Source organism: Etheostoma cragini, chromosome 6 (assembly GCF_013103735.1).
Source record: "Etheostoma cragini isolate CJK2018 chromosome 6, CSU_Ecrag_1.0, whole genome shotgun sequence".
NCBI classification, from domain to species: domain Eukaryota; kingdom Metazoa; phylum Chordata; class Actinopteri; order Perciformes; family Percidae; genus Etheostoma; species Etheostoma cragini.
The window spans coordinates 2,100,390-2,127,635 of NC_048412.1; the positions used below are offsets into that span (position 1 = coordinate 2,100,390).

General features: G+C 42.1%; 1 protein-coding gene and 1 long non-coding RNA gene across 2 annotated transcripts in view; one reads left to right on the forward strand and one right to left on the reverse strand.

Moving 5' to 3' along the window:
* The window catches only part of me1 (malic enzyme 1, NADP(+)-dependent, cytosolic), an 83,063-nt gene that overhangs the window by 16,620 nt on the left and 39,197 nt on the right, over positions 1–27,246 (forward strand). Inside the window, exons 2-3 of the mRNA XM_034874444.1 lie at positions 12,354–12,487; positions 19,524–19,673. Of these exons, the coding sequence (XP_034730335.1) occupies positions 12,354–12,487; positions 19,524–19,673 (284 nt within the window). The remainder of the gene's footprint in view (positions 1–12,353; positions 12,488–19,523; positions 19,674–27,246) is intronic.
* On the reverse strand, positions 21,927–22,110 carry LOC117946365. The gene is made up of 2 exons (XR_004657015.1): positions 22,080–22,110; positions 21,927–22,018 (listed from the first exon to the last, which is right to left on the reverse strand). It is a non-coding gene; the product is annotated as an uncharacterized LOC117946365 (long non-coding RNA).

A 27,246-nucleotide genomic window follows, 5' to 3' on the forward strand; every position in this document is an offset into this window, starting at 1 on the left:
TTCTTTCCCGCTCTTTTCTTTGTTTTTGTCACTCTTCACACTGCTGTTTCTCTCATCTTTGGGTTCTATCCTCTAATCCCAACTATGATAACTATGGGATGAATCTGTCATTCCGCTGGGCGATCCACTCTCTTACCCCCGCCAGCTGTTTTTACAGTGTCTAGACACACCGGTATTGATCAAACAAGAGGACGCCACGGTGTGCTGCTGGACAATGGGGACGTCGTGGAGTATAGGTTGTCTCTTGCGGCAGGATTAAATATCTGTTTGTATCCTGAATCAGGGTTTAGGGAGGCTTTGTGTGTGTGTGTGTGTTTAGGTGTGAAGTATCAAAGAGTGGACCTACCTGTTTTTAGGGTTAGGGCTTTGTCTAGATGCAAAAGCACAAGGTGGTGTATTAACAGCACCATTTTTGCATTGTGTATATATACAGTATGTGTGTATGCTTTTACATGTTTGTGTGTGTGTAGGGGGGGAGGTGTTCCTCCAGCTGTTGGCCACAGACTCCCCCACTGCGAGTCACCGCCGGCCAAACCATTGAACTCATCGGACGATTGTCTGATTGTCGGATTGTCGATCAATCGATTAGTTGTTTGTTCCATAAAATGTCAAACAAATGCAAAAAATGTCGATCGTTGGGTGGGTTTTACCAAAGTCCAAAACGACGTCCTCAAATGTCTCCGCTTGTCGACAACTCAAAGATATTCAGTTAACTGTCACAGAGGACCAAAGAAACTAGAAAATCTTCACATTTAACAAGCTGGAATCCAAAAATGTTTCAATGAATTGATGATCAAAATAGCTGCAGATTCATTTGATAGTTGGAGCAAAGATTCATCGATGAATCTTTGCTCCAACTGCTGAACTCAGATCCTCTTGTGTGTGTGTGGCTGGAGTCCTGGAGCAGTGTGGGTAGGACACGTGGCGGTAATACCCGGGTAGAGGACATGGTATGGATGGCCGTGTTTATGGGAATCAACCCCAGCAGTCCTCTGTTTCCTGTTTGGTCAGCTGCAGTTCGGTTTCTATATATAGTTAACGAAAGTCTCTGACATCAAGCAAATGTTACCCCCCCCCCCCCAATAGTTTCATTTCAAAATCCACTTTTATATTGGCAACCGTCGAAGAGGTTCTACACTTTACTGCCAAAGGTTTTCAACCCTCTACCTTCCAAGTGGTGAAAATATAGTACCGTCACACTTTGACTCCCTTTAATGTAGCCTACAAGCAGGCCTGTAGCAGGTTAGTCTCACATTGCCAGACCTGTCTAGTGTCAGGTTTCCTGTGTTTCATTTGTGTCATCATTACTTCTTTGCAGTATTCATCCGCTCTCATTTCCGGTCTCTTGTCTTCCTTATTTTGTCTGCTTTCCCACCCTTATGATTACCATCCCCACCCCTAATTTGATTCACCTGTGTGTTGTCCACTTCCCCAGTCCCCGGGCTTAAAGACTCACCATTCCCAATTACCTGTGCCAGATTGTAGTTCCTATGTCACTTTTTCCAGCGTTATTCATAGGGTTTGTTTTCCCAGTCTTATTCAACTATTGCTTGCTACTACTTGCCTGTGATTCCCTGCCTGAGTCGTGCATTTGAGTCCGCCATTGTACCGTGATATCTAGGTTGTTTTTGAAATGAAGGCATTACAGGCACATTGATCCAGACTAGTAGCAGGTACACCAACACACATGGTGTGAATCCTTCCTTTAGATTCAGGTTCATCAAAAAAGTACGTAAAGCCAACAATATAAGTCAATAAAGGTTTTTTTTATTCTACAGTTGATCATATAATTTGGTTTGTTCAATCTATAACTGCAATTTCTGCCATTTAAGTGGATGCTTAATATTCCACTAGTATATAGATTTTTTTTTTTTTTTTTAATCCTTGTGTTGTCCTCGGGTCAAATTTGAGCCCTGTAAAAATGTCTATATCTGAAATAAATACTGGTTTCTTTTTAACCAAATTACCACAAAAATGGATTGGATTCCACACAACGCTCTTTGCAAATACAATTCATCACTTTCATTCCTCTGATCTTAACTGTTAGTAAAAATAGTTCATAATTTCTCCTTTTTTGAACTCAAATATTAGGTATAATTCTATGTAAATGGTTATTGACAATGGATTCTAAAAAGTACTGTAAAACTAGCAAGGTGGTGTTAGTGAAAACTAAAAAAAAAGTCTGAAAAAGTGACAAAAATGTCAAATTGTTGTCTGTTTTTGACCCGGGAGGACAACCCAAGGGTTGAAGACATCGCCTCCTGCACTACTTCATTGACTTAACTTGGGACCCAAAAGTACAGTATCAGCCTAAATGATTTCCTTTGTTCAAAATGTTGATTAACAACCTGCGTTAACACCTTTTAAAACTCTTTACTGCTTCTCAGTGGGACTGATGTGGTTTACCTGCTGTTACTGTAATGGGCTTTTCCATTGCTTTCCAACATGCTGCATCAAAAGGTCTCATAAATATCGTCTGACTTGACCTGAATTGTTAAGTTCAACATCCAGAAAGACATTTAAAAAAAAGCTGCGGGGGCACTAATGCAACATGAATGCGAGACAGATAAATGAGGGGAAGTGGGGTTAAGATGGCTATCACTATACATCACTTTCAGCAAGTAGTACTGATAAACAAGTCATACAAGAAGGTCGTCTCTTGTAGTGCTCTTGTGAAAAGAAAGCCCTCCCTCTCCCACACAGCATTGAATAGAGAAGTGCTCTGTGGCCACACACATCTCTGCCAGGCCGTTTCTATGTGCCAAACATTTGAGCCCTGTCCCTGTTGAAGGCCTGTGGGCTTTTGTCTCCGTGTCTGATCTGCTGTGGTTGAGAGACGCTCAATAGGGGGGAAGGCCTCCCCATCGTGTTAGGCTCAGGTCTCACTCAACGGGGCTTGTTTCTCCCGGAGCAGAGGGCTTTATCATCGAAGCTGCAGCTCAGGCAACACACAGGCCAAAGAAAAGGAGCGGAGTGAGGCGTTTTATTTGGAAGTGGGATTTGTGTGTTTGCAGGGTAGAGGACTGTGAGCAGTTAGGTCCCCTCCTCCTTTCTTATCTGGGAATCTCACAAGCCGAATCAATCATGGCTTTGTGTGGAATGACGTCATTTTCAAGTTTTTCCCAGAAAGTGGAAAGTCTTTTGAGGGTTAACATTTTTGGTCTTGAGTTTGTCTTTGTCAGCACATTGACAAAATTGTTGATCCAAACCCGTTATTTAGTCTCATAGGGAGTCACAAAACCATCCATTAGTTGAAAAAAGAAGTTACCGCTAAAGGAAGAGATGATTTCATTTTCTTCTGAAAACATGGTTAGTAATGGAAAATTGTATAATTATGAATTGGGCTTACTTGAAACAAGAACACGTGATCACTGTTAAACTGAAAAAGGTCACTAAGAGCAGACAGGAAACTATTTCCGTGTTATCTTGTCTTGCCAGACAATGCATGTATTGTGGTCTGACCCAAGGGCACGAAGACGATACTTCAAGACTGTAGGGGCAGGAGGACAACGAGACATTATCACACCTAGACACAAGCGCGCTTAGACGTTAAGTGTTCTTAAAGTTTCAACTTATCAGTGACTGTTTCGGGTGTTTCTCTTTCTGTGTATATAGGATGCTGACTTTCTGTATGTTTTTGAGAGCTCTTTTGCTACAATCTGTAGGGGTGTGTTGAAAACAGCTGTCTGCTTATATCTTCCACATTGCACCTTTAAGTCATGTGAAGGTGTTGTATCTCCTTGTAAGATAATAAAACCAACAAAGACAGTTTGATTTCCCCATAGACAGTTAAAGAAATGGACCAACAGAGACCGTTGTTCTGGACGGAGACCAGTGAAGTCTATTAGAAGCTCTTTCCCGGTGATGCTGAGCGTTGCTGCGCAGCCTCCAGCTGAGCTTGAAGACATAGATGTGATGTGAGCAACCTGTCTGAAAGTTGTAAGTCTTCTGGTAGCTGTGCAAGATAAATCTCAATCATTCCCAATCAGCAGACGGAGAGGTAGGTTTATGTTAGGAGATAACATATGCACAGGCTAATTACTGCCAACTAACATGCTAGTTAACATTAGTAATTAAACCTAAACAGGTAATGTAAGCCCAAACTGCGCGCTTACCCTGTACTATACGGTAATTCCTCTACTGTGCAACAGTAAATCGCGTGGTTATGACGCAATCGTTATTTTTACAAAAACATCTGCTACGGAGAAAGGTACAAGGTAATGGAGCCTTTTATACATTGTCGTGTTTCTTTAGAAATAAACAATGGATAAATAGAGTCTTTAAACGCATCAGATGTAAAGTTATTCGCTGTCAAAATGAATAGGAGTCACTGGGATGCTAACGGCGGATGATTGCTTGGTAGAATCAAAATGGCGACATAGGAGCTACGCTTGGAGGGGAGAGGCTGATCCCCTTGGATTTTACCTCAACTTTATTGCTGAAGACATCTTTACTTCCTCTGCTGTACAGAAACTTCCACCACAGTTTATAGGGGGGTTCTGGACTTTTCCGCAACATGTGATATAATCTTAGAGTATACTACAGATATCATCAAAATTACATTGGAAATTGACAATTTGTGAGACAAAGCTGCTGCGGGACACGGCAATGGGTTTCTGGGGGACGCAACAACGGGGGAATGAAACGCCACATGCCCACAGCAACAGCCGCCTCTCTGTCTCTGGGGCACGCAACAGCGGGGACTGCCATGAAACCAAACCGCCACACGCGTGACACGCTACAAAAACGGGATGGCTGTGGTTAGGAGAAGAAAAGTGCGGAAGTTGCATCAGATTCTCTTAACCCTTGTATTTTGCTTTGTGTCAAGGGGACTGGTTTGGTTTATTTAACGTGTTTAAGTGCAGATTGGGACTCGGGTAGCAGAAAAATACAACTGAATACAGGACAGGTCTCTGAGACCCCAAAAGACGAGATGAGGGTACTGGGATATGCGTTTGAGTGGAGGATGGTCTTGGGACCCAAAGACCGAGGCCACAGTGGCAGAAAAATACTAATGAAAACAGGATGGTTCTCTGGGACCAACAAGGACAAGATGAGGCTAGTGGGATACGTGTTTGTGTGCAGGATGGGTTTCTAGGACCCTGGAGGCAGCAGCAGAAAAATATGATTGAATACAGAACGGGTCTCTGGGACCCTGAAGGACGAGTTAAGGCTAGTGGGATATGCATTTCAGTGCAGGACGGGTCTCGGGACCTGAAGGCCGAGGCCACAGTAGCAGAAAAATACGATTGAATACAGGACGGGTCTCAAGATGAAGCTAGTAAGGTATACGCTTGATTGCAAGATGGGTTTCTGGGACCCAGGAGGCAGTAGCAGAACAATAGGACACAGGACGGGTCTCGGGGACCCCAGAGGACAACACAAGGGTTAATGCTTTTTTGCACAGATAGAGAAATAAAAGAAACCATTCCAAAGGAGAAAGGTTTGAGAAAAGTGTTAGTGTTGTGATAAGGAGCCTACTCTTGTGGGTGAACTAAACCAAGCAGTGGCATTATGGGATTGAACTCTCTCCAGATTAAGGACAAGTCCTACTGTAATGAAGGGAGTGGCTGTGCTGTGAGCCGTCAGCCCTCTCTTGGTGGTTGTGGCGGATGGAAATGAAAAGGTTGAGGTAGCAGAATGTTTAGCTTTCTAAACCTCGACGCTGGAAAGTTGCAACTCTTTGATCGCCCTGGGGGGCACAGCAATGCATTTTATCATGTTCAAAGAACTTGCACTTTCATCTTTCTTGTTTGGGCATCTGGTAATCTAATGAGCTGTTTCCTCTCCACTGACTGTTTTGGGGGGATGGGCATGGCAGCAGTCCGAGGTTAAGGGCTGGCGATGGCCAGTGGGGAGATTACAGGTTTGGGTTGTTACCACGGCTTCTGGAACATGGAGCTGCGGGCATCACATGTGTTGGCACAGGGTGCGGGCACTTCAGATGTGGTCAGGGCCATGTGGAAGCTTTCTAGGGTTTATCCTGCCCAGCCCAGTTTAGGGCTCTGAGGGGAGAGAGAGCAGGCATTACAGCAGTCACACATCCCAAACTTTTATCCGGACAAAAACATGTGTGTGTGTCACTGTACTTTGGTTTTGAAGAATGTAAACCCAAAAAATACATTTGTTCTATTTATAATTGATACATCCCCGAATTGGTCTGTTTGCATGTTTGACTCGTAAAGCGCACACTTCCTAATTACAAGCCAACCAGAGACTGTTGACCGAAGTGTGTACGTGTATTAGGAGCAGGTATACAGACACTTGCTTCCAGGGCAGCAGAACTGCCAAATTGAATTTTAGGGTAATTTTCTGCCAAACTAAATGTAAAAACACGTCAGAGTTTAAATTTAGTACGATACATGTTTCAGCTGTCTTAACATTTCAACAGTAAGATTAAAGCCCACCCATTTTGGCTCATCATTCCTGCAGTGTATTTACCCTGGCCTATGTTGAGAAAATGTCCTTTCTTAAAGCCTTGAAAGCCGCCTGATGGACACGTTGTCCAACAGTCAGGACCTTGGGATTTAAGAGTTTGACAGCTCTATTTACATGCTGAAGACCGGGCGTTGCAAAGCCAACATTCAAGTCAAACTTTAAAAACGTGTCACAACGGGCGTCAACGGTTCCCAAACTTCCCCAGGCAAAGTCTGAGAACCATGTACTCTTTCTTGCCATGTAACCCCCCCCCCCCCCCCCCCCCCCCTGCTTTTTTTCCCTCCGTCACCAGTCCCCAGCCCTGACCCATCAGCAATATCTTCAATCCCAAAGTCACTCTACAGATCAGGGTTTCCCCCTCTGGACGGCCAAGCTGCCTGCTCCTTTGTGTTATTGTGGGCCCAACTCCATGGATGGTATCTATTTCCCATGTGACACTGGCAGCCTTTGAGGTCTCCTAGAGCTGTGAGGGTAATTATTCTTAATGAGGCATAGTTTGCGTTCATGGGTCCATTCAGCCATAACTGCCTGTGATATACAATAAATCTATTTTATACGTTTTCTTCTTTAGACCACCGAACATAAAGTAAGTGATTTGTCAATTGATACAGACCATTTCTGACAGAACAACTGTCTGGCTAACATGTAGCTATACCTAATAGACTTATAGGTTGTTTGCCAATGACTCCAAAAACATCCGACATGACTGTTCTATTTGATGTTGTGGTTTATGGTCTGGTTAAAATGGGTCAGTAAGTCCGTTACGTAGTAATGTCTGAAGTGGTTAGACCTCTAACCTAGTTACATTGGTCAAAGGTGCAGTAGGTAAGCCTTATAAAACTAACTTTTGGTCATGACCCTATATTCCGGTAGAACTACATGAAGCCGGTCATTTAAAAAGAGAAAAGAAAATCAGGCTTCTCTGACTCCTCTTCAGCTACAGCCTGTGATGCAATTTCACCGCACCCTTTGGCGCTCTTTATTCGGTCACCTGGTTTCCTCCCGCCATTACTTTGGCCACTAAACATCACAGTCTACCATCAAATAGAAACATGGCTCATAATACGCTGCATGCACAATTGACCAGTATGGTTGTTTGGCACAGTTTTTAAGATAACACTGTGTAGTTGTTTATTTTAAATAAATGCTCCCTAGCAATATTTTCTCCCTCCCCTTACTAATATATGACTAAAGGTATGACTTAATTACCTGAACATTAATACAGCGAAGTTGCAGAATTGGGAGAGGAAAGCTGCGTGTTTTGGAACTTGCACTTATAGTAAAGGAAGAGAAAAAGAGAGGAATTGGGTTTCAGGACTTCACAGCATGTGAAAGTCTTCAATACAACAATGTCACTTAAAGGTCCCATGGCATAAAGATTTCACTTTAAGAGGTTTTTAACATGAATAGTTCCCCTTACCTGCCTATGGTCCTCCAGTGGCTAGAAATGGTGATAGGTGTAAACCGAGCCCTGGGTATCTTGCTCTGCCTTTGAGAAGATAAAAGCTCAGATGGGCCGATCTGGAATCTGGCTCCTTAGGTGGGAGGTCATAAGGGGAAAGCTTATTTTGCAACTGGCTCCTGTGGCTGTAATTCTGCAACAAGGCTGAATTTTGTGAAAGAGACCTCAGATACAGTATTAGGGGACCAATACGGTCTATATAAAAGAGACTTCAGATACAGTATTAGGGACCACTAAGGTCTATATAAAAGAGACTTCAGATACAGTATTAGGGGACCACTAAGGTCTATATAAAAGAGACTTCAGATACAGTATTAGGGGACCACTAAGGTCTATATAAAAGAGACTTAAGATACAGTATTAGGGGACCAATAAGGTGTTTATAAAATCATCCAAAGAGCACCATGTCATGGGACCTTTTAAAAGAAGAGTGACAATTAATGTTAATCTGGGGGGTAGAAAAAAAAAAGTAGTAATGTGTCTGCTAATTATAGCGCTCCATGTGTGTAAATCTGTAAGTACCTTGTTGTTAGAGTGCTGTATGTAGTAGTATGTGTAGAATGTAACACTGTAATTAAGTACTGTTTTGGGGTACCTGTACTTCCTTTACTTCTCATATTTCAGAGTAAACTATTATACCACAATAACCACATAACACTCAAAGAGCTGACAAGGAGAACATTGACTTTTATGTATTAAATACATTTTGCTGATAACACTGTCCGTGTCTAGTAATAACAGGCTATTGCAGGCCTGTGTGTGTGATTGGTGTTTTTTTTAAAGTCTTTTTTTGCATTTCAGTGCAAGTTGTGTTAGTTGTGTGAAGAACAGCCAATTCTCAGAAAGAATAAAAAAGTATTTTAGCTAATGAAAGAGCAGCTTGAGCCTGTGTGAAAAATATATCTCATTTTATAGCCTCATATTAAATTCTGTTTGCCTCATGTATTTTAAGACTCCTTTCTCCAATGTGTCCCTCATGGTCAGCAGTGGCAGAGGGGGGGGGGGGCAGCTGCTCCATCAAACACACACGGAGTCTCAAGTCAGCAGCTGGCTCTCTGAAAAATTGAAAATCCTTCTTTTTCTTTTCTTTTATAATTGGGGAAGGTTGTAATTCAGAGCTTCTTCTGTCTATTTGAGGTCCGTTAAGTACAGACTGCATCACGGAGCTTCACTCGTAGGCTACTAGTGTCGGAAATAACCATTGCCCTTTTTTTCAGTCATGCTCCGATTATTTCACATCAAGGAAGATTGATTGTGTGAATGGATTTTTACATGTTCTGTGTTATCTTATGTAATGACGTACAGCAATTCCTTATAACTCTAGACTGTGTAAGGGTCATGACAATGACGTGTCCGGAATATATTGATAGCATTTAAAAAAAAAAAAAGATATACTCAATTCTATCCTTTTTATTGACTGACAGTGGTATTTATTATGAGTAATGGGAATTTAAAGAGCTATTGAGCTCAAAAGTGCCAAAATGTCATTTGGGGTTACTGTCCAGACCTGCAAAAGATGCTCCAAAAGTCTATAGATGTTTTTTAACATATTGACTGTGTCTGAGGAATCGTGTCCTGACATAGTCCAGAGTTTCCCTTTTTATGCAAGTTCCCAAAGCTCCACGTCTATAGACACTTCCAAATTTTAATTAGTCTCGCATTTTGTGAAAGTGCAAAAAATTCGACGTCTATAGACTTTTTTTTACATATGGACTATGTCCGAGGAATCAGGTCATGACATAGTCCAGAGTTTCCCTTTTTATGCAAGTTTCCAAAGTTCCACGTCTATAGACACTTCCAAATTTTAATTAGTCTCGCATTTTGTCAAAGTGCAAAAAATTCGACGTCTATAGACGTTTTTTTTTTACATATGGACTATGTCCGAGGAATCAGGTCCTGACAAAGTTCAGAGTTTCCCTTTTATGCAAGTTTCCAAAGTTCCTCGTTGTCTGTTCAGTTTGACATTTTTGTTGCTGTTGTTGCATCAGACTACTTCCTGATCCTCAGGTGTTTGTTTCCTTTCTTCCCCTTCCCGTTTTGGTGCGGGCGGCATGGAACGTGATCAACAAGCCGACTCGCTTGGTGTAGAGATCATACAGATTTTGTGCTAGGAAGGGTAAAGACCTATTCTGGCTATCACTAGGGGGCAGTTGGCTCTGTATTTTCTCTGCACAAGAGGCATGATAAACGGGCAAATGACTCTGTACGCAATTGGATAGTCCTTCAACCAATCAGAACAATGGTCCGGGGTGACGTAGAAGCGACAGCACTAACAACGGGTTGTTGCCTCTGTGGCGTTCAGTGTTCACTATGTTGAATGGAAGCAAGAAGCTGATTGGTTGCTTCTCTATCATCATTGTGTTAAACCCTCCAATAGCGCCAGGTAGATAAGCCAGTTTATGATTGGTTCACGCAAAATTGTGAACTGAAGCAGGGTAACTAAAGTGCCCATATTATGAAAAAAAAAACGGCTTTCTACGTCACTAGCCAAGACAAGGTGGCTAACCGTAGCATGCTTCCTCGTTCTCAATGGCAAAACACTGCTCCAACACCCACTAGTAATAAGTGTAATAAGAGTAATAATCTCCAAAAGAACTACTTCCTGTCCCTGTTCTGCAGGTATTCCACAAGTGTCCCTTGTTGAGAAGAAGTCTCCAAGCTAATCCTGCCTTGGACTGATCAAAGTTGGATAAAGAGTTGTCTAGCTGATTAGTGATCTTATTGAGCTACTGAGCATGTGCAACTCCCAACAAAGATAGTATAGAAGTGAGATGTCTCACTCTGTTGCTAATCAGAGACCTTAACACACAGGGTGAAAAGAGAATCGGCAGTAATGTACATACAACAAATATCTGGTGTTTTTTGAAAATGAAATCATGGAAACCCTGTTCTGGTACAACCTCAAAGTACAATTATGAACCTGAAAATGAGCAGAATATTTTGGCGCTTTAAAAATGCTGCTGTCTGATCCAACTTATTTGGACATTTGTGTTCTATCATACAGCTCTGCTGGGTAGTGTTGAGAGAATGTCAGGTTTTTAATTGCATGTTTAAAAGCGGCTTAATTTCACACAAAATTTACTTCTTTAGATGTTCAGCCAAAGAGGAAATGCTCTTGTTTCCTCCCCCTTAGATTGAATCTAAAACCAACAGTTAGACAAAATGTGAGACTAATAAGAACTTGGAGATGTGTCCGTGCGGTTTCTTGACATCAAGACCATCCCATTTGATCCCATATCCCTATTCTGCATCGTATGCTTTTCTTCTTCCTTCTAACATAGTGTCTCGTGGGATTGAGCTCATTTTTTTCTATTTTTTACAACCTCAGAACTGTTTTAACATAACCAGATACTCAGAAAGTGCCGGAACGGGCTTGTAAACTGGTGGCCGGGCCAAGCATCCGTGGCTGTGATCAAAATCAGAGATCTTTGTCAGCACAGCTTTGCTTCTGTCTGAACGGTCATCAGCAGTAGCTGGCATGTTGATGCTGGGGTTTCACCGGGTCGTTGGTCTTTTATAGACTGAGAGAAAATTTAAAATGCCTTCCACATCATGGCTCACTTGCAGAGAATAGTAGAGAATGCTAAACTGGGTAAGCCCCGCCCACTCTGCCGGTGATTTGATTTGGCTCCGCAGCTCGGTCTGGAAACCTGCACGTTTAATTCTCCTGCTTCGGTTCACAATTTTGTGGGAACCAATCACAAACTGGCTTATCTACCTGGGGTTTAACATGATGATGATAAAGAAGCGACCAAGCAGATTCTTGTTTACACTCAACATAGCAGTGGTCATTGAATGCCACCGAGGCAACAATCCGTTGATGCCCCTGTATCCTGCTGTCTGTCCGGGAATAAGTCTACTGTTTGGGGTCCGATCACATGATGTCTGTAAAAAAAGCAAGACAGTTGATCACTGATGTTTTACGTGAAGGTAGCTGGAAGTGACAAATGTGAAGTGAAAGTGAAGAAATCCCAAAATGTCAAAATGTTCCTTTAATTCCCATTTCAGTATAGTTGAGAGGAACGTGGAACACTAGAAAGCTCAGGACATAGAGGACATAACAAGCGGTCCTCTTTTCTCAAATAACCATGCATTTTGCAATTGTCAATTCCATTTGCAATGCTGTCATGTAATTTTGAATATGCATTTTGCAATTGACAATTTAATACGCAAGGTGGCAATGCAATCCTCAATTCACTTTAAATAATTTGAGTTGAAATTTTGAACGAAAGCTCAATCAATTGCATTTCATATTGTCATGTTTTTTTGTCTCTTCGAGGATTTTTTGCATGTTAAGTTGTCAAACCTGCAATATAATGACAAAATTGAATTGACGAATGCCAACTAAATTATCCATTTGAATAAAGAAGTAAAAAAAGCGTCCATGTTTGCCCACTTGGGATGCCGCTGTATATGTCAGGAGGATAATGGGGGTGGTTTGGTGTGTTCGCAGGGCTTGGCGTTCTCCCTGGAGGAGCGTCTCCAGCTGGGGATCCACGGCCTGCTGCCTCCCTGCTTCAACAGCCAGGACGTCCAGCTGCTCCGGGTGCTCAAGAACTACGACATGAAGAGGGACGATCTGGACAGGTGGGGCTCACACACAGACAGAAACCTCTACTTACACCATGACCTACTATCTTATTATCATCTTCAAATAGAGCCCGCCCGATATATCGACATTATCGGCCAATATTAGGCATTTCCTGTTAGTGATGGCGTTGCATAGTCTGTCCACCAGAGGACGCTCTACAACACCCCTGTTAGTGATGGCGTTGCATAGTCTGTCCACCAGAGGACGCTCTACAACTGCACTGTTGGCAACACAGATTTTATATTTTTTTTGTTAATGTGTTTTTCTTCAAAGTTTCATATCTTAAGTTTATATTTTTAAACATTTTATTCATCAGAACTTTTAATATATTCAAATTATAAAATAAAAATCAAACTATTTTAGTGACAACTCATAAATAACTACAAATAATGGTAGTGTAATCTTTTCTAAAGGCAACATTACAGCATTTCATTGCTATTTGCCTAGGCTTATGTACAGCTCCCACACACAATGTCCCCGCACCTGGCGTTTAAAGGGAATGGGAGAGGACACTCTGATTGGTTGACTGCATGTCACGCCCACAGCACACCTATGATTAATTAAGAGTAAGTAGGACTTTTGAACCATGTGCCCGGCGCATGGACCCTTTTCCTGCTAAACTAGCAAAAGTGGATTTGGACACGGCCTAAACGCACCTGTGCCAGGTGCTTCACGTCGTGCGCTTAGATCCTTAAAATAGGGCCCACTATGTTTTTATCATCTTCAAATAACTAGAGTTGAATTATTGCGTATTCCTCAGAGGACTCCCCCGCCTCTGTGCACACTGAGAGATCCTTCATCTGGAAGCCTTGGAAACACGAGCGGCAGATTAGTGATTAGCCCTCACAGATCTGCATCTCCTAACGGCAAATCTCCACACTCTTCCTGCCCCCCCTTCATTTCTCCATCTCCTCCCTGTTCTCCTTCATGAGTGTTTTTGTAACCTCCCCAGTGACCAAAACAAAACTTCAGTTCAGTTTTGCATGCTCCATTTAGACACTAGAGTTGTAGCTGTTAACATTATGCAATAAATCCCCTTCATGCTAACATTTCAGTAAGTCTGGGCTCTTTGATCGAGTTCAGGCCTTATAGCTGAAGTCAGAGCCTGTTTTGAATTATATGCAGAGTGCTGAATGTTATCTCTGTGTGAAATTGCCCCTTATTCCAGTCTCCAGCTCTCACTCAAGCGTTCCATCAGCTGTCACTCCTAATGTCAAGGACGAGTGAGTTGCTCGTGAGACCGGATTTAGAGTCAACAGGCACTAGACTGCTTCTTAAATGCCGCCTCATTTTCCACCATGACAGCATCAACATCTAAAAACAGTCACTTTGAGCTCGTCCCTGCCATTCCCATGCCCTATCAATGTCACTGACAATCTGTCTCTGGGTCTCCAGCGCTCCAGTTTTGGGCTTCGATCCCGCGGATTAAGGACTGCTATTTGCTTTCCATTGCTCAAGCTGGCTGTGTTTACTTAAATCTGTTCCCCCACTCTGAGTCCTTCTCTGGTATTTTTTTTTAATGACCATACCCCATTCTATTTTTACGGAAGAGAAATTGGGGCACATGTAAAAACTTTGTTTGACTTCTGAGTATAAAGGCAGAATTTGGAAGCCCAGTTTAGACTAAAGATTCGCAACGAGATGAAAACCGCTTTAGAACGTTTAAGAAGAAGTTGCAGCGGTCTGAACCGGCCCCTCTCCTCTCAAACCAGCTGATGGTGTGGCTGTGACTCAGCTGGTCGAGCTCCTGCGGCTGGTTTTAGAACGTAAGAGACGCCACCTGTTTCAACAGCCAACAGAGACGTCATCTTGTAGAGTCAGCTACAATAAAATTATCCGCAATCCATTTTATTACTGGTACAAACTGTTAACGGAGGCTCATCGAACACGTATGGTGGAGCGAGCTAGAGTGTGACTGAAAAGAAGGATTTCTCTATACACGTTTCTCAATAGAGCTCCTTATAGGTTTCTCTATAGAGCTCCCCATACAGGTTTCGCTATGGTGCCTCCCATACAGGTTTCTCTATAGAGCTCCCCATACAGGTTTCTCTATAGTGCTCCCCTATAGATTTCTCAATGGAGCCCCCCCTAAAGGTTTCTTTATAGAGCTCTCCCTAAAGGTTTCTCTATAGAGCTCCCCTACAGGTTACTCTATACAGCCCCCTTACAGGTTTCTCTATAGAGCCCCCCTACAGGTTTTTTCAATAGAGCTCCCCAGGTTTCTCTATAGAGCCCCCTCTACAGGTTTCTCTATAGAGCTCCCCCTACAGGTTTCACAAAAGAGCCCCCCCTACAGGTTTCTCTATAGAGCTCCCCCTACAGTGTTCACTATAGAGCCCCCCCTACAGGTTCATCTATAGAGTTGCCCCCCTACAGGTTTTACTATAGAGACCCTCTTTAGGTTTCTCTTCAGACCTCCACCTACAGGTTTAGTTGGGCGTATGTGTGCAGTGCCGTGAAGCAAGTTGTTACATCGCGAGTCCTGATATTACGCGATACCTCCCGACGCTGAGGCCGGCGGCTCGCCGCTCCAAAGTTGCAAGGCTGGTTTTTCCGCTCACAGGCGCTGGGGGGCAGCGAGATGACCACCATCCAACCCCAAAAAAGTCATATTACCATTCCAATGACTCTGAAGCTGTTCAGTTAAGATAAATAGTGTTAAAGTAGTGTTTTTTGACATGTGGACATATACTCTTGCATATATTTTGATCAGATACCAAGACTCTAGACAAACAGACCAAAAAACTCTTTTGTCCCAGGTGCTATAGGCTTTTTTAATAAGTCAATGTAAGGTGTGGTCCTCTTTGTTGTACGTATTTATTTTCTAGATGTATGGCTGTTGTCTAGCATAACATGTTTTGCATGCTGCTGCTGCACAACAAATTGCCCCTCTGGGATAATAAAGACTCGTTGAACCTAGACATTTCTCAGTGGAATTTGTTGTGTTTTTGGCAGCAAATACAGCAAAGAGCAATGCTTCAAGCCTTATGTGCTTATGATTTGTGATGATGGAGTGACTTAAGTACCTACTGTGGCTATTTAGTCAACAGAGGAAGTAAATGTTCCAAGGCTTTTCCAGCTAAAAATACTCCAGTATAAAAGTGCCACAGCAAAGGGGAAACCTCATATCTAGTGAGGTTGTTAGAAAGTATAACAAGCTTGGAATTGGTTGGTCACTCATGCTAAAATATTTAAAGATAGAGATATATTATGTCCTGGCTGCTTCAGTAGGTGGACTTTAAAGGAAATACTGCATTAAGTCAACATGGATCCTGCTGTATAAAGCAGTGTGTACTGTAAATATTCCTGTTTCCTGGGTGGGGGTAGTGCTCACGCCTTTTAAGGTGAAGAATGGAGAAAGAGCCAGCATAAAAACAAACAATGGCACACTGCAGTAGTATGTTAGGATTTGATGTGGGGATTTGATTATGGCTTTGTTTGCTGAGTCAGAGCTACTGATTGACAGCGAGGAGCGAAGTAATCACCATGTAGCAATTTAATTTAGTTGTGAATACAATTCTGACTTTGGGATGTTGTTACTTTACATTCTTAAAGAGGCACCTTGGCTATTTTACAAGATCAGTTTCCTTGTCACAACATAGCAGTTGATGAATGCTATTATTTGTCTGAAATCCATGGCTTTAGCCCTTGTGTTTCCCTTGGGTCAAATTAACCCGTTTCAAAGTGTTTTATGTCAGAAATATGAATTTCTTTCAACAAATTTGCCCCAAAAATAACAGGGATGATTCCATCCAACATTCTTCAGGTAAAATTGATGATTACTTTGATTTAATTTTTTTGGTTTGTTTTATTTATTGTCATAGCATTTGAATTTTTTTTTTTTTTTTATTGTTGAAAAACAGTAATTTAAACTAAAAAAAAAACTAAAAACGTATGTATAATTTGATATAAATGAGGTTTGTTGACCATGAATTACAAGAATAAGTGGAAAACCTATTATTAAACCAGGTCATGTTTTCAAAAAATGCTCCAAAAGCATGGAAAAAGCAACAAATAAATCACGAAAAGTACAAAACAAATGTATAAAAGACATTACAATTACAGACATTACAGACATAGACATTTTGACCTTGAAGGACAAGTTCATGGTTAACGGAAGACAACACAAGGGTTAAAGGGAGATTTCTAAAGTTATCTCAATGTATACTAGGAACTGTAAGTCAAGATATTACATCTAGGCTGCAACTAACAAATAGTTCATTTTTATTGTCAACTATTTTGGCCCTTTTCCACAAATATATGAATCATCGTTTGGTCAGTTTTACATTATACACCATAATGTAATACAAGGAAAGCTATTAACTGCCTGTTTGCGTAGTTTCTGTTGCAACCCACGCGGAATTCTAAATGACAAAACTGTCGGCGTATCTACATGATACAAGCCTTCCGTGATCAGATGCTAGTAGCCAAGGAGGACACGGAGGATAAAAAAAACATGATACACTCTTCAGAAGAGGTCTTCACTCGAGTTTCGGCGGGGTAAAAACACTGATTAAAGAGTTAAGAGAAATTGCAATTCAGTGTATTCAGTGTTCAACCCTTTGTTGAACAGAGAGCGCCATCTAGTGGGCTCAGAAAATAAAGACACTGGTTCACAAAGCGTCATTTGGCCATCACTAATGGCTTGTATGTAACGGATGTTTATTAATGTCAAAAGGTCACGCACTAAAGCTTTAAAAGTGCTCAAAGGGTTGTTAGGAGACTTCTTTTTCAGTCTTCAACTAGCAAAGCACTTCTTGTTGACGTCCAAAGTATTTTCAAACAAAAGGAAGGCTAACTTGCCCCTCCCTCCTCCTCATCCCATCCCCTCATCCTCCACTCCGTTCTTTTGCGCACTAACCCCCCCACCGACACACCACAATCCTTCTTGTCGGTTATTGGCTGGAACACTGGAAGACTGTTTATAATGTTTGGTGGTGCAGGTTTGTTCGATTGTGGAGCCTGGTATGGCTACAGAGACTGCATTTTTACAGTGTGTTTAGGGGACAGGCAGCTAGCAGGCAGTGAGGAGATGTTTTTTACAGTGTGTTCTAGGGACAGGCAGCTAGCAGATATTGAGATGTTTTTTACAATGTGTTCTGGGGACAGGCAGCTAGCAGATAGTGAGATGTTTTTTACAGTGTGTTCTGGGGACCGGCAGCTAGCAGATAGTGAGATGTTTTTTACAGTGTGTTCAGGAGACAGGCAGCTAGCAGATAGTGAGATGTTTTTTACAGTGTGTTCTGGGGACAGGCAGCTAACAGATAGTGAGATGTTTTTTACAGTGTGTTCAGGGGACAGGCAGCTAGCAGATAGTGAGATGTTTTTTACAGTGTGTTCAGGGGACAGGCAGCTAGCAGATAGTGAGGAGATGTTCGTTGTATGTGACAACAGATGTTGTAGCCTAAAAAACAGACAACATCACTTAGAACACCTTTAAGAAGCTGTTTGGCATTTGTCCTTAAAAACTTAAACAATTAATGGATTATTAAAATAGTTCTTGACTAATTGATAAATTGATTAATCTTTCTGTTAGTGGACTAATTGTTAAAGCTCTAATCTCAGCTGCAGTTGCATCAGTGTTTACCATTCTAATCTGTTGGAAAGGTACGACAATGTCCACATTGTCCACAACAAGGGAGAAAATCACCCCCCATCCAACGTTGCAAATGGTTAATCATTATTATGAGCTAATATACAGTAGGACTATGAACTGTTTTGAAATTATATTGTATTTTTTTCCTAAAAAGAGACATGATGTACTGACTGCCTGGCCTCGTACTGTCCGCCACTGATACGGGCTGACGTCATAACCTTTCTTTTGCTTTGCTTCCAGCCACGATCATGGTCTTTACTCAGCGGATGGAACTGTCATCACATGACCTATTGCCATGACAACTCAGTAAACTATCAGCAGTTGAAAGCTCTGGAAAAAAGCTTCTAAGTAGACCTTGAGTTAAGACTTTCAAAGTAAAAAAGTTTGTATCAATTAAACAAGCATTTGTTCAATATATATATATATATATATATATATATATATATATATAACATACAGATACAACATTTGTTCTATATATATTAAGAACAAATATATGTACTGTACATATATGTGTATACAGTGTTTATATGTATATATACTGTATATGTATACAGTGTGTGTATATGTATGTATACATGTATGTGTATATATGTACTGTACTGTACGTGTATATGTAAATATATACATATATGTGTGTGTGTGTGTGTGTGTGTGTGTGTGTGTGTGTGTATATATATACAGTATGTGTATGTATGTACAGTAGATATATGTAAGAAATCAAATTTGCTATATACAGTATATATATCAAATTAGATTTCATCTCTGTCCTGTGAGACATACAGAAATGTGATGAATTACATGTGACAGAAGCTAATTTGGTTCACCAATATGAAAACAGTCCTCCTCAAGAGCAACTGTCACCACCATGTATTGTGCAGCTGCTGTGGCCTAACCTATAGCAGCTTCTTACCCCCTTAACAAGAGGCACCTTGTGCTCTTGGCTCTATGGAAACTCCTCTGATTAGGAATAGAGCCCTTTTCTGGCGTGCTCTGCGTAATTTTGCTTCAATGCAAACCCTTTAGTTCCTGTTCAATCTACAGAACAAAGAGCTGGTGTATGCTATCTGAAGGGCTGACTGTTATTCTGTGTATTTTTGTCCAACCATTTGGAACAAAACCAACACATATCTTTAAGTAATTATTGAATGTGTGCTGAGTCCCTTTCTTCTCTTTCCTTTTTTCTCTCCGTTTTGTAACTACTCAGTTTTTTTCTTTTGGTGGGTTTTACAGTGTCGTTGCCATGTCATCCCTTTTCTTTGACACATGCTCTTTAAAGTGTTGCCTTGCAGGTCCTCCAGTCTTGCTTGGCTCACACAAGCACAAAGGATTTAACATGTGACTTTAATAAGCCCCTCCACAGTTCAGCAGGTATAGTACGAGTCCTCAAGATGTTAAAGATTGACGTGCTGTGCTCTCCTCTATGTCACTCCCAGATATGTGTTTCTGATGGGACTCCAGGACCGCAACGAGAAGCTGTTCTATCGGGTGCTAGCGTCAGACATCGAAAGGTTCATGCCCATCATCTACACCCCCACCGTGGGCCTGGCCTGCCAGCAGTATGGCCTGATATTCAGAAGGCCCAGGTAAAACACACTTATCTTAAATTGTAAATGTACATTTCCAAGCTGAAGTGTAACATAAATCATCTTATTCCCTGCTGCTGTGAACTAGGACACTGGAATTCTCTGCAATTTCATTACAGTGCAATATTTAATACTCAATCACTTAATCTCATGTGCAATATTTAATACTCAGGACTTTTGATACACCAAACTATATTTTTGGTTTATGTGTATACAAACCCTTTATCTCTCTACTACTTTATTGATGTATATAGTTGCTTTCAGGACCACATTCCCCCTCTTTTTTTCTGCACTACTTACATTTATATTTTTATACTTTTATATTTTGTGTTGACACTGTAAAGGGGTTGCTTCAATCTCATTGGTGCTGCACTTGTGTATGACAATAAAGGCTTTCTATTCTATTCTAGTAGCCTGGACCCGCCCTCCTACGTACTTCTGCTCAGTTTTCATTTTCCATCAGTGTCGGTGTTACTCATTGATTTGTTTTTACAAAGATTGTAAAGAAGTTCCTGGAAATTGCATTTAACAAGCAAAGCTTGTGAATTTATATTGGAAGGAATAGTTATTTGCTAGTTGAAGTAATAATAATAGTGATAACATTAAGTGATAATTCAATCTACACAGCTCCATAAAGAAGCAAATATCTCTCCATTGATGTCTGGGTTTGCGATGCATTCGCGGGTTTTCTGCGGCCAAATATGTGGAGGTCCAATCATAGAACAGAGGGAGTGTCTGAGAACGATGCCGTTGAGGTTTGGTAACCTTCGGTGAGTTCTGTACTAATGGTGGCAAAGAAAGATACAAGCGAAGCCACTCGACCTGAAATTCCAGAAGTTAAATCCAGAGCAAGAACAATCTTTACTGAGTTTTGTGGTGAAAGAGTTAGCGATGCTAAGCCAGCGTCACGACCAAACGTTAGCGGTTGCTTATGGCGGATCGGGGGCAACTCGGGGGCATGCAGGGACAGGAATTGAACTGCCAACCTTCCGATTGGCAGGCGACCACTCTATCACTTAACAACAGCCAACTCTTTTTTCACAGGTAGGAATTCTTAAATCTTTTGAGGCAATATTTAGCCTGAGGCTCCATTAAATTGGCAAACTGTAAAAGATTTCAGGTCTACAAGCATATCTACCAAAGCTACAACAAATTGTCACATGATTTGATGAAACCTAAAGCTCAAGGACTCTTAAAGCATGTGCATTTCATGATGGAATTGGTCTTTTGATGTTATAAAATCTGACCCAAGTTTGGAGGTTGCGGTAGCTCTTTCAGCTGGGGTTTGGTTAGACAGCTCAGCTCGAGGCGAACCGCTCTAAAGCTGTAGAAATCTCTTTCACCTTGAGTGGATCCGGCTGTGCTCCTAGCAGTTCATTGGCTTCCTCTCCTCTTCTACTGTAAACACCCTTTCACTGTCTCTCTCTCTCTCACACACACACCCTTTCTGCTAGTATCTGTTTTCCTAGGTTCAACAGGTCCAAGTCTCTCTCTATCTGACTTCAACACTCCCTAAGCAGTTACCAATATATTGAGTTGATAGGGCTTTAATTCTCAGTTCTGCATTTGGCGCCACACTCTGTTTTACTTGGCCCTGCCCCCCTGCATTCCACCGTACTGAGGTGGTTCCAAGTGTTGGTTTTGTTTTTACTCTAACAAGACAGATAGCAGAAAGTCTTTAACATGCTCTTATACTCAGTTACCACTGTTAGCTGCAATCACCCCCTCCTTAAGGACCTGAAAGGATGCATACAGGCCAACTCACAGTGATCAGCTATAGCTAGCAGTCGTTTCACAGGAGCTAATGGCCATTGGTTAAACATTTTAACAAACAAGCTACATTTTGACAATTGGCATGATTTAGCTAAAGTGATGGACAAGATTAGCCTGACAAGCCAGACCCACATCCAGGTATTGGGTCTGGGAACTCACCTTTGGCAGGGCTCAATCCAAGGGGTGGGATAAACTGTTACCTCTGCACGCAAAAGGATACCGCTACAACCAATCAGAGCGACGCTGGTTGATAGATTAAACTTTTGCCTTATCCGGTCGGCAAAACTCTGAACAAATCGTCCTTCTTTTTTTTGGGGCATTTTAGGCCTTTAATGTACAGCTGAAGTTGTGAGAGGGGGAGTGACATGCAGCAAAGGGCCGCAGGCCGGATTCGAACCCGGGCCGGCTGCGTCGAGGAGTAAACCTCTATATATGGTCACCCGCTCTACCAACTGAGCTATCTGGGTGCCCACATCTTCCTTTTTAAGAATGACTTCAGAGCTTAACTCCAAGTCTTCCACAGTCTCGGCCAAAGCCGATTCCAAAGGCCGCTGTTCTCCAGCAGCAGCCATCTTCTTTGTTTTCAAGTATTAAGGAATTTACGCCGAACCGTCGCAACTCTGCCGTTCTTACGTTAAGCCCGCCCCACCGACTCTACACACGATGTGATTGGCCTGGCCAGAATTTGGTTGTTGCTCTAGCTTCAAATTACATTTGCTAACGCTAGGGTTCATCTAGATTTCTAGGCTAGTGCCAGATGCTTTGTTACACAGAACCATCTGAGAAGCCGGCATTGGAAACAATACCTGGCTGGCGATTGGATGAACCATCACTCTATCAGTTATTATGAGTCCCAGTTGGTTTCTTAAAAACCGCCCTACGAAGCAGCCCGATATGTTGCGGTCAGGCATTGACCTTGGGTAGTTAAGGTCAGAATAGCCGATTGGTCTGGAGACAGGACCAGACGCCTGGCCAATCGTAGCAGAAGGATGCTATTGAAGAGGTGGTCCTGCTTAGGACTGCAGTGGGTTCCATAATAACGCATCTATCACATCCACCATTGTTGTTTTAAACAAACAGCCGCGGCCGTCAGACACACCTTAACTACGTAGCTGTAGCTGCTAGTAGCTCCTCACCAGATGCTGATTGGTTTGCTTATTCGGACACAAGATGGATTTTTGTGTGATATGTAATCAGGCAATCTCATGTGGTCTTGTGATATCTGGAGAATCCATCTGAGATTCCTGAGTCTCACCATTTCACCCCATTGTGCAGTTACTGTACTCTTTAGCAGTGCCAGCATTTTCTAAACACCGCTATTCACTAATGGCTAAACATAAGCTGTGAAACCCCAATTTTCCTCATTTTGTCCAAGCAGTTTTATTACAGAAGCCTACCTTGGGTATTGAAAAATGCTTAAGAACAACTTCTCCCATGGACTATGTTTTATAACACCTACTTCTCTGCAGAACTATGTGGAAAATATTCCTAGCATGCTTCCCTTCCTCTCACACTGAGCTGGCTGGAGGACTCATTTTATACTGTATACTCCCTCAATCTCCCAGCACAGGACCTGCTGCCAGAGGCTCCGGGGTTCGGAGTTAGCTGATTGCATAGATTTAGGTAGACATTAGGCTTACCATGCCTGAGAAAAGAAAACGCGCATTTGTTGCATCTGTATATTGTCTTTAACCTTTTAGTGAGGTGGCTCTAAGGAAGGCAGTATGAGTCAATCTGTCCACCTTTTAAGGTCTGAAGACTGAAACATCTCAACCATTTTCAGTGTAGTTCGATAGCTTGAAGTGTTTCCCGAAGTGAAGGGATTCTGAGAACACACAGAAAGTGAAAGGTGAGGGACGTGCCAGGCAATTACCCTGATCCATCCCAGACATGGACTCTTGGTTTTATAAGATCTGGACGGATCAGCTAATTTCTCTAATTTCGGCCATGCAGTGTCTGAATGTAAGTTATTCTCCTCGTATCTAAATCGTATACACCAGCATGCCCTAGAAATGGCTGTAATTGTGTGTGTGTGTGTGTGTGTGTGTGTGTGTGTGTGTCTTCCAGTCAGACCACCTTAGCAGCAGATTAGGTCTCTAAACCACTGGCTCCCAGGTATAAAGACTTTCTGTGTGGAGGCAGCAGCCTCTCCTTGTCTTGCCCGACTTTACCCGCTAATCTGCTCCATGGAGACTTAACACTCCGACGCCAGGCTCTGTTCCACAGGCCAAAGGTCAAGCCCCATTAAGTGTCAATACACGGCGGATTCACTGATCTTTAGACGAGGCCGACGCAGGAAGGAGAGCTGGAAAAAGGAACACATTCACATCGTCAGAAGAGTAGTGGACATGCGTACCTTTTATTGGTGTGTGTGTGCGCTTATGAGCGGACACAGTGTTTAGCAGAGAAAGTTTGTCTGTCTACATCACCACTCAAAGTTTGTTTTTGCTTGCACAATAAATGTGGGTTTTGTACTTTATTTGACAGCTAAAAGGACTCCGTTGTGATAAATGATAATGCTTTGTATCAGGAACATGATTCCAAGTACTGCATGACAGTATTTAGGCTTACTTGTCCTCTGTGGTGCGCTGCTACGGAGTGTTTAAATAAACTTGTAACAGGCCCTTTTTAGAGTAAGAGTGCTCTTGTTCAAGGAGCTCTCGAGGTAAGTGACACAAACCAATCCATCTTGCTGATGGAGATTAATGATCGTTGGTCGCCCTTTAGTGGATTCCTGGTTAAAGGAGAATTCCGGGCGATTTCAACACGTAGCTCTGTTTTTCGTAGAGCTGTCAGTAGCGAGACGAATGAAAACAATCGGTCCAGTCTAAAACGAGTTACCTTCCTGCTAGTTTTCACACCTAACAGGCTTAAACAAGGCAATGTTTCACATCTCCAGCAGTCAGATTCACGTGTTCCCTCAGAAGGAATTACTGCACATGGCTAGGCACTTTTAATGACATTTAGAACATATTTATTAGCTAAAATACATTTAAATTGTGCCCTGTTTAAGCCTGTTGGGTGCTAACTCTTGCAGGAGGATAAATCGGTGTAGGCAGCACCGATTGGTTTCATTCATCTCGCTGCTAACAGCCCTCCAAATAAAAATAAAAAACAGTGCTACGTGTTGAAATTGACCGGAATTCTCCTTCAATACCCAAGGGTCAGCTGTCTGTCAGTAAGACAGGCATACTTAAATTCCCATGAGATGCTTTCTTCTTCTGCCTTTCTATACTGTATTACTAACCGTTTCACAGGAGAAAAGAAAAACCTCTATTTGATATTGGTCTGGATCCAAAGAAGTACATTTCCAGTATAAAGCCTGGTATCTCCTCTCTGTGTGTTGCTGTTCATGAAATCACTTCACTATGGTTACGGCTACGTGCTGAAAATGGAACCAATCTGAGAGCGTCAGACAAAGCGATACACTGGTTAGAGCAAATTACGTACAACCACGTATCCATCTAATTCAAACAGCTCGTTTTACTGTATTGTCTAAACCGGTAACATCATTTGATATTGCATATGGCGTGTTCTTTTCCAGTATGCTAAAATGTTCCAAAACAAGTTCCTTTCCAAGACCATATTGCAGAGCCTCTGTCGTAGCATTTGTTAATTAGCCCAAGAGGATTGGGATTGGTTTAAAGAAAAGCAACCCATATCCTATCTCCTATCAATGAATGTAGCCAGACCTTACTCCACAGTCTGCCAATGGATTACTAATTTGATATGAACTGAATTTCTTGTTGCTGACTGTAAATGTAAATATACATTATATTGAATACAAAGTATAATATTGTCATGCTCATTCTAACTCAAAACTTTGTCTGAAATGAGGCACGATAACGTAATATAACAAGATATGTGCCAAAATAAGATGTTTTTCTTAAGTCTGTTTTTTTTCTTTAGTCTGTAGGATAGACTGCACCTACACTATACGTAGGCTCATTGGTAGAGCGGTTGCCTGCCTGGCGGTTCGATCCCTGGTCCTGCAGTCCCATGTCGTGGAACCAAGTGTCCCTGGGCAAAACCCTGAACCCTGTTGTGTAAATGTGTGTATCTGATGAGCATGTGACACCTTGTACGGCAGCCTTGACCACAGTTTATGAATGTGTGTGAATGGTGAATGGTTCCTGTACTGTGAAAAGGGTTCTGAGTAGTCGTTAATACTAGAAAGGCGCTATATAAATACAGTCCTTAATATAGCCGTGATTGGGTCTTGTAGGGCTGGACTTTGCTAAAGCCAGAGGAAAAGCTGTGGGGGGTAATGTAGGCCTAATTAAAGGCATCAGCTACTGAAGTTGCCTCAGCCACCTCTGAAGTGGCGCTTGCTGGATGATGAAGTGTTCCAAAGAGCAGATTAGGGGGCTTCTGAGCTGAGCTTCTCACCCCTTTGAGGCCCACACACAGTGTTCCCCCTGTGGGAGAAGCCATTGCATTTGGACTGAGGAGCATCCACGGCAAGTAAAAACAGCCATGCCTTGTGGATCATTAATCCACACGTGATTATTGAACTGTGACGACTTGCTTGAAACCACGAATAAGAAACAACCACTCATTCCACATAGCCTGAGTCACAAGACGACTGTGTTGTCTGATTATGACTGATTGCATGACATTTGCTGATGAATTAGTTTACCACATTTTTGCCCTTTGGTGGACCATGAGAGCTACTCAGAATAGGCCGTGTTTAACGGGAGAAGCATTGGAGAAGTAGGGAGGAGAGACGTGGTATGGAATTACACTGACTTCATGAGAAACGTGGCAAACATTTGGGATTAATTCCACCCTGGACTTTGAAGACCTTGTATAATAATATAGAGCTTGTGTCCGAGGGACTTTTTAGAGTCAGTCAAAGCAAAGAATCTTAAGGTCACAGTAGACGGCAAAAAGGTTTCCTAACTGTATCACTTGGTATAATAAATAAATGGATCCGCAACCACCCAACATAAATCCACAGCCGTCTTGTCACATACTGTGTAAACATGGAAAGTACTCAAACTAAATAGTAACTGAGTGCCTGGCTGAATTGTGTGTGACCTGCAGTACCGAGGACTATTGCTAATTCAAACTAACTTTTCCATGACTTACAGTAGAGTGGTGTAGCATGACTGGAGAGCAAGGTGGTTGGATTTGGCTCTAATTTTGTTGAAGCCAGTTTGTTCCAGCCTGTTTCGCTGTAACAGGGAGACGCTGGCTGGTCAGGATCCAGGATGGTGGTCAGGTCCCTGCTTCATCGACGCAAGTGCTGTCATTCAAGTTCAAGTTTTTGATTTGAGAACTGCTTTACGCAGCATTACATAAACCCTGAGAATGGGCCAGTGAAAAACATACAGGCAACCCACTGGTTACATTTAACTCATAATTATAATTAATACTCTTCATTGATCCCCTATGGGGAAATTAGAATTGACACTTTGTTATTACACACTACACACAGGCCTGAATAACAGACACATGCCCAGGTCCTATACATGCACTAATGGAGAGATGTCAGAGTGCGGGGGCTGCAACCGCTGAACAGGCACCTGAGCGGTTGAAGGGGGTTCAGTGCCTTGCTCAAGAGCACCTTGGCAGTGCCAGGAGGTGAACTGACATCTCTCACACCCAGCTTGATTTGAAGGTGTCTGAGCAGCATGCAGCAGGAAATACATCCAGCATATGTCTCAAAAGTTGGCAATGTCCCACAGGTAGATCCTTTCTAATAGCTTCAATGTAAATGTCAAAGTGCATTAGAAATAAGAGAAAACAATCTGGAGTAACAAACCTAAACTTAAAGTGAACTAATTGCCCATGTGTC